The sequence below is a fragment of the Doryrhamphus excisus genome, linkage group LG14 (assembly GCF_037039965.1).
Source record: "Doryrhamphus excisus strain RoL-2023G ecotype Guam linkage group LG14, RoL_Dexc_Guam_v1.1, whole genome shotgun sequence".
In the NCBI taxonomy this organism is placed as follows: Eukaryota; Metazoa; Chordata; class Actinopteri; order Syngnathiformes; family Syngnathidae; genus Doryrhamphus; species Doryrhamphus excisus.
In genome coordinates, this window is record NC_136370.1 from 1,312,501 (window position 1) to 1,324,052 (window position 11,552).

At 42.4% G+C, this 11,552-nt stretch overlaps 2 protein-coding genes across 2 annotated transcripts in view; both read right to left on the reverse strand.

Annotated features, from left to right (window-relative positions):
* Positions 1-4,177, reverse strand: part of LOC131132430 (T cell receptor alpha chain MC.7.G5-like) — a 5,667-nt gene extending 1,490 nt beyond the window's left edge. Inside the window, exons 1-3 of the mRNA XM_078795971.1 lie at positions 3,765-4,177; positions 3,388-3,695; positions 514-571 (exon numbers count right to left, since the gene is read on the reverse strand). Of these exons, the coding sequence (XP_078652097.1) occupies positions 514-571; positions 3,388-3,695; positions 3,765-3,810 (412 nt within the window). The 5' untranslated portion in view covers positions 3,811-4,177. The remainder of the gene's footprint in view (positions 1-513; positions 572-3,387; positions 3,696-3,764) is intronic.
* Positions 4,178-4,307: 130 nt separating this feature from the next.
* galm (galactose mutarotase) lies at positions 4,308-11,317 on the reverse strand. Its single transcript, XM_058078037.2, has 9 exons — positions 11,136-11,317; positions 8,949-9,160; positions 8,677-8,831; positions 8,360-8,473; positions 8,087-8,179; positions 7,319-7,400; positions 6,983-7,133; positions 6,732-6,906; positions 4,308-4,540 (listed from the first exon to the last, which is right to left on the reverse strand). The coding sequence occupies exons 2-9, from the start codon at positions 9,133-9,135 to the stop codon at positions 4,457-4,459; spliced, it is 1,041 nt and encodes a 346-aa protein (XP_057934020.2). The 5' UTR covers positions 9,136-9,160; positions 11,136-11,317; the 3' UTR covers positions 4,308-4,456.
* Positions 11,318-11,552: the final 235 nt, after the last annotated feature.

The window sequence follows — 11,552 nt, forward strand, 5'->3', positions numbered from 1 at the left end:
CCAACATCTGTTGGAAGGGTTTTCTGTCCTTCACGTTCTAGCATGAAGGTATCGTTTGCAGACTTCCAAATCTGTCGACCTCAACAAGAACTTCATGTTCCTACACACATAAAGTCACCCTGGTTCTCCGCTGAGTCAGGTTCCGCATGAACACTAAAATGGTTAACAGGTTCTACTTTCGGAAACTAAACACATTTGCTGCCAGTTTGGGTTCTAGTTTACGTTCAACTTTCAAGCTGAGTTCTACCTTCAAGCTGGAACGTGAGCTAGAACCCAAACTGGCAGCAAATGTGATTGGTTCTGCCGTCAGTCTGGTTTGACAAGAACTAATCTGTTGACTCCATACCTCATGAGAACCTCACACAGACGCCATCCACCTGGTTCGGGTTCTCAGTGAGGTTCTGCATGGCCAGTTTACTGACCAGTAAACTTGAAGATTTGACACTTGAAACAGAACAAATCTGCTGCCACTTTGGGTTCTAGTTTACGTTCCAGCTTGAAGGTAGAACTTACTGTCTTCTACCGTCAGTCTGGTTCCGCTGGCAAGAAACAATCTGAATCCAGACACACACTGGTTGGGACCTCAACAGGAACCTCATGAGAACCTTTGGGTCCTCACACATGTAAGAATCATCTGCATGACCAGTGGTTCAGGTTCTAGGCTCCGTCAGGTTCCGCAAATTAAAGAAAAATTTTTCCATCTATGTTCTTCTACGTTTTCACTCCATGAATCCAGTTTGGTTTTTCCTTCACGTTCTAGCATGAGAATGCAAACTTACTGTCTTCTACTGTCAGTCTGGTTCCGCTTCCAAAACGTACTTTGGAGCTTCCAGACATGAACACGAAGAGCTTGTGACCTCCACAAGAACCGCATGAGAACCTTCAGGTCATCTGCATGACCAGCAGTACCAGAGGTTCTACGCTGGGCCAGGTTCCGCAGGGCCAGTTGACCCAACAGCAAACATTAAATCAGGATCTGTTCTGGAAAAAGAACTTACGGACTTCCACCGTCAGCCTGGTTCCGCTTCCAAAAAGTAATCGGTTGATTCCAGACACACACTGGTTGGGACCTCGACAAGAACCTCAGGAGAACCCCCCCCCCACACACACACACATATATGTGATGGTAGCCTGGTTCTTCACCAGTAAGAAGGTTTGATTTCAGCAAAGATGTGGAACAAGGAGCATGAAGGAGGCCAGAAGAACCCAGTCCAAGGAGAACTTACTGCTCTCCACCGTCAAGCTGGTCCCACCAGCGAAGAAGATCTTGTAGCCCACGGCAGCATTCACACAACAACAAACACAGCGACAAAAACACGCTGACCTCCGACCTCACAACCATGACTTGATGGTTTTAACGACACACACACATATATACACACATATACACACATATACACACACACATATACACACATATACACACATATACACACACACATATACACACACACGTGTCCACTGAGGGTAAAAAAAAGTATGACCTGATTAAAGTTCTTCAAGCGGTTGTCATGGTGGCTCCTCTCCTTCTCATCTCCAGACGAGCCGTCGAGGCTTAGCTCCTCCTCCTCGGGGTGGGGGGGGGGGTGGGGGGGCTCATCTTTATTGTCATCTCCTGGTGACACGACATCGTCCACGTTGATGTGGCGTAGTACGAATCCCAGTCTCCCTTTTTACTGGCAGGACTGGTTCAAGGGGAAGATGACGGACCTTATGGGCATGCCTTCGTTCTTCTCCCGTTGGTGTGCTTTATGTTCTACATGATATATTATTACAATATATATGATATATTAGTATATATTATTATTACATGATATATATGAGTATATATTATTACATGATATATGAGTATATATGATTACATGATATATGAGTATAGTATATTATTACATGATATATGAGTATATATTATTACATGATATATGAGTATAGTATATTATTACATGATATATGAGTATATATTATTACATGATATATGAGTATAGTATATTATTACATGATATATTAGCATATATTATTACATGATATATGAGTATAGTATATTATTACATGATATATGAGTATATATTATTACATGATATATGAGTATAGTATATTATTACATGATATATGAGTATATATTATTACATGATATATGAGTATAGTATATTATTACATGATATATGAGTATAGTATATTATTACATGATATATGAGTATATATTATTACATGATATATGAGTATAGTATATTATTACATGATATATGAATATAGTATATTATTACATGATATATGAGTATATATTATTACATGATATATGAGTATATATTATTACATGATATATGAGTATAGTATATTATTACATGATATATGAGTATAGTATATTATTACATGATATATGAGTATAGTATATTATTACATGATATATGAATATAGTATATTATTACATGATATATGAGTATATATTATTACATGATATATGAGTATATATTATTACATGATATATGAGTATATATTATTACATGATATATATGAGTATATATGATGACATGATATATGATTAGTATATATGATGACATGATATATGAGTATATATGATGACATGATATATGAGTATATATGATTACATGATATATGAGTATATATTATTACATGATATATATGAGTATATATGATGACATGATATATATTAGTATATATGATGACATGATATATGAGTATATATTCTTACATGATATATATTAGTATATATGATGACATGATATGAGTATATATTCTTACATGATATATATTAGTATATATGATGACATGATATATGAGTATATATGATGACATGATATATGAGTATATATTCTTACATGATATATAATAGTATATATGATGACATGATATATGAGTATATATTATTACATGATATATGATTAGTATATATGATGACATGATATATGAGTATATATGATGACATGATATATATGAGTATATATGATGACATGATATATATGAGTATATATGATGACATGATATATGAGTATATATTATAACATGGTTTACATCCTATAGTGGATAGGAATGTTTACCAGGCCAACTCAAGCATTCCCGAGTGGGCAGGCCTTAGTGGACTCTATTTTCGTGTGTGATGTTTGGAGTACATAAGACGTAATACATAATACGTAATATGGCAGATGGAACCATAGAAACATAAGCGGAATATAGCATTGATAATAAACATGAAGGCCTGCTGGCGGCCACATGTTTATGGTTTATGTTCCCATTGTGGTGTAAAAGGTGTAAATATGAATAATATGAATAATATGCCACTTTGTTGACTGCCTGCTTTGATTGGCGGCGCCAAGCCACGACGAGGGCCCACAGGAGTTTGTGTACGTGTGCAGCAGAGCCGTCAGTCACTGTGGGCTGCAGGGCGCAGTAGTACACAGCAGAGTCCTTCATCTGCACGTCTCGGATCTCCAGCGGAGCCTGCAGGGCGCCGGCATCGATGCTGCAGCTGAACCTCTTCTCAAAGCGACTCTCCGTCTTGCCCTGACCGATCTTGAAGCGGCTCAGGATGAACTCTGGCGCCGCCCGGCCTTCCTGTTTGTACCAGAAGATGTAGTCGTTAGCTCCGGAGCTTTGGTAGCTGCAGCCCAGCGTCACGGCGTCACCCTGCTCGGCGTGCACGTCCCCCACCGGCTGCTTGACCGTCTGGGCGCCGCTTCCTGTCAAGAGGACGACAAAGATGGTCAGACGTCACGTGACCCCGACACGCTCACCTCGCACCGCCTCACCCAGGCTCCAGGCGGCCATCAGCACACACACCAGCGTACGCTTCATGTCTGGACTCCTGGGTTGGGGGGGCACCACCTGATCCCACTGAGGGAGGGCCTTCACACACACGCACACCCCCACATACACATACAGTAGAACATTGTCTCCCCCTGGTGGATGCAGTGGTTATTGTGCAGTACTGTACTATCAGTCACTGTGGGCACATCCAAAGTACAACACTGCACCCTGCTGGCCACACGTGTAACACGGTAGAGTATTACATGATACCATGCAGTATAATATGTGTACTGTGTAAAGGTGTTAATTGGTCAGCCTCATTATGGATAATTTACTTTTATACTCCTAATGATCATGGATGATTGGCACAGCAGGAATGATGGAAACCAGACTTCCAGGATCCACCTGGAGGACCTGGATGCGTGTTGTTCCACCAAGCGTCCACTGTGCGAAGGCACCTAATTGTGCTCTGTGGAGGTCAAGTGCACCCATCACGTTAGACTGTAGCACAGCACCTGAAAGGAAACTTCTAGAGACACTTTGGTGCTTAAGGAGATTTATTGGAAAAAAACACTTCCGTTCTTGGATTTGTAACTGACCAAAAGTGAAGAGTCCTTGCGCACGTGGAATGTTGGAATGTTTCCGAGCGACAAGGTTCCAAATTATCGTCGTTAGCGGCGTGAAATCTGCTGAGTCAGCAGTCAGCACAAGTGAACGTGAAAGAAGTCAGGTGTCGATATTCCTCGCCCGGACGCAGGAGACAGTCAGGGAATGAAGCCTGCAGACAAACACAATAGAATCAGCAATCTACGCTTGCTGTATGTCAGTGTTTCCCACAGCAAGTATCGCATGCATCAAGTGCCCACAAAGCATGCTGGGTAGCATTAGCCAATGCTAAAACACGAGCTCTCAAGAGTACGTGAATTTATCTCCTTGTTACCCGCCATCCTCCTCAACGTGTTCTGTCGTCGAGAAACACAACAGCCACGAGACAGTACCACAAGCTACCCAGCATGCCTTGCGGCTACAGAGTGCATCTGTACGATTCCACATACAACAGTAGCACTGAGATTCATGTTGCCAGATAAATGTTAAAGGTTTTTAAAAATAAAACACCCGACGAGACGGATTAATATGTTTGGCGGTTCTGTTGTGGCCCGCAGGCTGCAGTTTGCCCACACCTGGTTTATGGCTTTGTAAAAACATTGTTTAAAAACATGGTTTTAACATTATTAGAGACCTATAAACATCAAATAATACTTTTTGTCGCCTTTACACTCCTATTATTTACACAACAATAAGCTAACGAGCTAACCAGTTAGCCTCAAATTGATTTCTTCTAAATTTAAGGGCCAAATACTCACCACTTCCACACGGAATGGGAGAACTGTTTTTTTTCCAGGGCCAAAAACTCACCACTTCCACACAGAATGGGAGAACTTTTTTTTCCAGGGCCAAAAACTCACCACTTCCACACGGAATGGGAGAAGTGTTTTTTCCAGGGCCAAAAACTCACCACTTCCACACAGAATGGGAGAACTTTTTTTTTCCAGGGCCAAAAACTCACCACTTCCACACGTATTGAGAGAAGTGTTTTTTCCAGGGCCAAAAACTCACCACTTCCACACAGAATGGGAGAAGTGTTTTTTCCAGGGCTAAAAACTGACCACTTCCGCACAGAATGGGAGAACTTTTTTTTTTTCCAGGGCCAAAAACTGACCACTTCCACACGGAATGGGAGAACTTTTTTTTCCAGGGCCAAAAACTCACCACTTCCACACGGATTGAAAGAAGTGTTTTTTCCAGGGCCAAAAACTCACCACTTCCACACGGAATGGGAGAAGTGTTTTTTCCAGGGCCAAAAACTGACCACTTCCACACGGAATGGGAGAAGTGTTTTTTCCAGGGCCAAAAACTCACCACTTCCACACGGATTGAGAGAAGTGTCTTTTCCAGGGCCAAAAACTCACCACTTCCACAGGGACTGAGAGAAGTGTCTTTTCCAGGGCCAAAAACTCACCACTTCCACACGGAATGGGAGAAGTGTTTTTTCCAGGGCCAAAAACTGACCACTTCCACACAGAATGGGAGAACTTTTTTTTTTCCAGGGCCAAAAACTCACCACTTCCACACGGACTGAGAGAAGTGTCTTTTCCAGGGACAAAAACTCACCACTTCCACACGGAATGGGAGAAGTGTTTTTTCCAGGGCTAAAAACTGACCACTTCCACACAGAATGGGAGAACCTTTTTTTTTTCCAGGGCCAAAAACTGACCACTTCCACACAGAATGGGAGAACTTTTTTTTTCCAGGGCCAAAAACTCACCACTTCCACACGGAATGGGAGAACAGTTTTTTCCAGGGCCAAAAAACTCACCACTTCCACACGGATTGAGAGAAGTGTCTTTTCCAGGGCCAAAAACTCACCACTTCCACACGGAATGGGAGAAGTGTTTTTTCCAGGGCCAAAAATTGACCACTTCCACACAGAATGGGAGAACTTTTTTTTCCAGGGCCAAATACTCACCACTTCCACACGGAATGGGAGAAGTGTTTTTTCCAGGGCCAAAAACTCACCACTTCCACACGGATTGAGAGAAGTGTCTTTTCCAGGGCCAAAAACTCACCACTTCCACACGGAATGGGAGAAGTGTTTTTTCCAGGGCCAAAAACTCACCACTTCCACACAGAATGGGAGAACTGGTTTCCTCTCATGAGTACATGCCATGGCTGACTACATGCAGTGTTAAGGTCATGTAAGGTCATGTAAGGTCATGGCATCATTACTGCTGCCTAGTGAGCAGAATATAACATTTTGTATAACATTTAGTAACTCATTGATTTGACGATGTAGCAAGGGAGTGATAATGCAACCCGAGTGATGTTTGATAAACACTGGATATATTCTTCAGCATGGAAAACAATATTATTATGCTCCATAAGTCATACTTGATGGGTGATTATCATACCTGGTTGACAGCATCAGGCCAATTCTGAGTCTCCAAACAAAAGGCGCGGTGCTTTCCATGTTTGACTCCGCCCTTTCCTGTTACTGTGCCATCCAAGACGTTGGCCGTATAGAAGTGGACTCCTGGTTGGCTGGTTGAAACCTCCAGGATCCGCCCACTGGCTGCGTGATGAACTCTGCCAGGACAGGTTGGGAGTCAAGGGAGACAGTAAGAGTCAAGTCCAGGATGTACCTGGCAACCATGGAGCTAACCTAGCCACGAGTCTCTCGGCCCACGGGTCTCCAGGCGAGGCCAGACAAAAGGTGTGGTCAAATCCTCCACCCGGAACCTCCTTTAGCCGAGGGCCAATCAGAAGGGGCTTCCTGAGGTCGAAAGGCGAGCCAGCCACGGCCTTCATCTCTCCTGTGTGAACAAACGGTAGGGTAGGGTAGGGTAGATACACTGGGCATACCAGCAACACCAGCAATGGCGAAGGAAGACCACAAGGTCAGTAACGGTTAACAATCACGCCACATGACCACAGCGGCTAGCTACACGTGTTCCAGGCGTGTGGAGAGCTCGGAGCGGCCCCGTTACGATCCCGATACCTGTGGGGATGGACGTGTCGTCCACCGGCAAGTAGAAGTGAGCGTTTATGGACACTTGATGGTCGTAGATGGTGGACGCAGCCTGCATGGGCACACAAGGAAAGACAAGGCCACAGTCAGAGAAGGTGTCTAGCTAGAACTTATTCTACCCAAGCCATCCCTCTTGGTACCGGACTGATTTCTCATGGCGCACACATTATTCCAAACTATAAGACTTATGCAGTTATGCTTATTGATCGGACAAATCTGAAGTGGCTTTGATCGGGTGTAGCATTAGTTCAGCTTCTGCTGATGGAAACTGGGAACAGTGGGGGTCTTTCTGTGTAAATAAGTAAATCACACTGCTTTGTAGTTGCGGCCCTGAACGCCCCATGCCCCCCAATGTCACTTCCTGCTTATGTCTACGGTATTGGATAATACAGGTGAATGTAGGGGTGTTATTTTATGTCTAGAGGGCTCTAATAATGTAACTCTAACCATATTTTCATTGCTAAATAAGGAGCAGAAAATCACAAGTCATATCGGGACCCAATCAAGCGTGAAAATGGAAGCATTACTGACCTTTGGTTTAATTTTGAGGAAAAAGGGGGGGGCGGCTGGATGAACTCAGAAGAGCTCCAAGAACACACAAGCACCAGTTCCTATGTTTACAGCCAAACCAAGCCCAAATGCAACTTGGAGCAGGCGGGAGCGGGATGACGTCATCATGACGTAACATAGCGACGGGAGCACCAGCAGGAGACGTGGAACGGGATGACATGTACTTACCTGTCCCGCCAGGTTGAAGTAGGAGTGATTGGTGAGGTTGATCGGTGTTGTTTTAGAAGACCAGGCTTGATACTCTGCCGTCAGTTTGTCCCCCTGAATGGAAAACATAAATATTGGCAACTTTGTTTCATTCTAAAGAAAAAACACTTTATTTATATTTATTTATTGATTTAGATTCTCACTAATCATATTTTCAATGCAAATATACAGGCTTCACGTCAATCACATTTTGTATTTTGCATAAATTGTGCCATTAAAATTATATGAATTGACCTGCAAGGTGTAAGTAACAGAAACCTCCATCTGTCCAGGGTAGCCCTGGTCTCCATCTGGACTGGAAAGACTCATTCGGACTCCCCCCTCCACTGCTGAAGCAAGCCACATAGCCTGAACATAAAAGAAACCCGAGTCATAAACCTCGCCTGAAACTGTACTACTCACCAAAAGTAATGTATTATATTTTTAACCAGGGTACATTTGAACCAGGGTACAGCAGCAAACAGAGACACTATTCATTGAGAACGTCCGGTCTCCCAGGTGGGTCAAATCCACCCAATGGCCATGATTGACAGATGACTTTGATGAATTACCTTACTGAAGCCTCGCAGCCCCCCATGCAGAGCATGTGGCCCATTGTTGATATCTAATTGATATGTTTTTCCATCCACTTCAAAGCGTCCTTGTGCAATCCTGTTGGCGACACGGCCCACCACTGCTCCAAAATGCCGCTTGTCCGACACGTAACCTGGCAACAGAGACACACAGGTGGATGACTGAGCGTGTACCGTGTACTTCTGTTCATAATGTTAATACTGCATGCCCTAAAAGACTTTGATATACTGTAGTACTTCCTTGTGCTGACCTTCCAAGTCATCAAAGCCCAAGACGACATCTTCCATCTGACCGTCTTTGCCTTTGCAGCACACGGACCTGATGATGGCCCCAAGAGTCAGGACCTCCACACGCACTTGGTGGGACTGGAGGGTCCACAGCTCCACGGGACCATGTTTGGGCAGATCCCCCCACGGCCGACATCGAACCTCGGTCATTTGATTCAACGAGCCAGGAGAGCGTCTGCAAAGAGCACTTTGATGACTGCGGATGTAACACAAGATGTAACAATGTAATGATACATGATGCAACAATGTAACACATGATGCAACAATGTAACACATGATGCAACAATGTAACACATGATGCAACAATGTGACACATGGTGCAACAATGTAACACATGATGCAACAATGTAACACATGATGCAACAATGTAACACATGATGCAACAATGTAACACATGATGCAACAATGTAACACATGATGCAACAATGTAATAATACAAGATGTAACAATGTAATAATACAAGATGCAACAATGTAACACATGATGCAACAATGTAATAATACAAGATGTAACAATGTAACACATGATGCAACAATGTAACACATGATGCAACAATGTAACACATGGTGCAACAATGTGACACATGGTGCAACAATGTAACACATGATGCAACAATGTAACACATGATGCAACAATGTAACACATGATGCAACAATGTAATAATACAAGATGCAACAATGTAACACATGATGCAACAATGTAACACATGATGCAACAATGTAACACATGATGCAACAATGTAATAATACAAGATGTAACAATGTAACACATGATGCAACAATGTGACACATGATGCAACAATGTAACACATGATGCAACAATGTAACACATTATGCAACAATGTGACACATGGTGCAACAATGTGACACAAGGTGTAACAGTGTGACACAAGGTGCAACGATGTAACACAAGGTGCAACGATGTGACACAATGTGTAACGATGTGACACAAGGTGTAACAATGTGACACAAGGGGTAACAATGTGACACAAGGTGCAACAATGTGACACAAGGTGCAACAATGTGACACAAGGTGTAACAATGTGACACAAGGTGTAACAATGTGACACAAGGTGTAATGATGTGACACAAGGTGCAACACAGGATGTAACACAGGATGTAACACAGGATGTAACACAGGATGTAACACAAGATGTAACACAAGATGTAACAATGTAATAATACATGATGTAACAATGTAACAAATGATGTAACAATGTAACACATGGTGTAACAATGTAACACATGATGTAACAATGTAACACATGATGTAACAATGTAACACGTGATGTAACAATGTAACACATGATGCAACAATGTAACACATGATGCAACAATGTAACACATGATGCAACAATGTAACACAAGGTGCAACAATGTGACACAAGGTGCAACAATGTGACACAAGGTGCAACAATGTGACACAAGGTGTAACAATGTAACACAAGGTGCAACAAGATGTAACACAAGATGTATCAAGATGTAACACAAGATGTAACACAAGATGTAACACAAGATGTAACACAAGATGTAACACAAGATGTAACACAAGATGTAACACAAGGTGTAACAATGTAACACAAGATGTAACACAAGATGTAACACAAGGTGTAACAATGTAACACAAGATGCAACACAGGATGTAACACAAGATGTAACAATGTAACAAGATGTAACAATGTAACAAGATGTAACAATGTAACACAAGATGTAACAATGTAATCAAGGCAACCAATTGCCCTCTACAATGTAGACCCTTTGTTATTTATTATTTATTCTTCTAATTCTTCTATTTACTCTTCTAATTTCTATATTTTGTACTGTCATACTGCCTTGCACTGAAAATGGAGCTGCTACAATTTCATTCTACTATATGTAAAATGACAATAAAGGGCATTCTGATTCTGATTCGCATCAAGTATTAGCATCAACTGCAGACTAACCACGTGACTCCAACCAGGAAGTCTATAGTTGCAAGCCGATATGCGACACATATATGCGACGCATCGAAACATTTTTAAAAAGTACGAAGTACGGATAGACTTGGTATCTCAAGGAGTTCTTACGACACGCGTCACGAGTGGGTATGTAATGTTATAAACTGCCAGAGGAAAAATCCCTTCCACTCTTCTTTAGCTCGCTATCGCTCACCCAAACAGCAACTTCTTCCTTCGCACTGAACTTTTCCGTCCTCCAAGTCACAACTTGTCGCCTTCAAGGTGGCTGAAGTCCATACAAGCTTATTTTCCTTGTGGACATCACAGACTAAAGAAAGAAGTTCACTCGTAGGAATCTTCTTCTAACTTGTGTGGCAGGTTTGGTGCCCCGATGGCGTATGCTGCCCCCTCTGTCCGTTCTTGTTATTGCAACCTCTCTGTTATATAGTTATATAGTTACATAGTTATTCCAGTTGAGTCAAGTTTTACTTCCTGTTTATACTCTATATACTGAATGTACACACACACCAGCCGCTCCCAAGTCTTCATTTGGTTTTTCTTCAGCCATTCAGAGGCGGACCTGCTGGTGTCTTCTGGATCATTGCCCTGCTGCAGAACCCAAGCTGGTTTC

What these genes read in the sequence shown, in the direction of transcription:
- galm (XM_058078037.2), bottom strand. Translation starts at nt 9,135, where the DNA reads ATGACCGAGGTTCGATGTCGGCCGTGGGGGGATCTGCCCAAACATGGT. An exon ending in GGGCTTTGATGACTTGGAAG is followed by an intron (nt 8,832 to 8,948) that starts GTCAGCACAAGG and finishes CTCTGTTGCCAG; the next exon opens with GTTACGTGTCGGACAAGCGG. An exon ending in GCCGAGAGACTCGTGGCTAG is followed by an intron (nt 6,907 to 6,982) that starts GTTAGCTCCATG and finishes CTGTCCTGGCAG; the next exon opens with AGTTCATCACGCAGCCAGTG.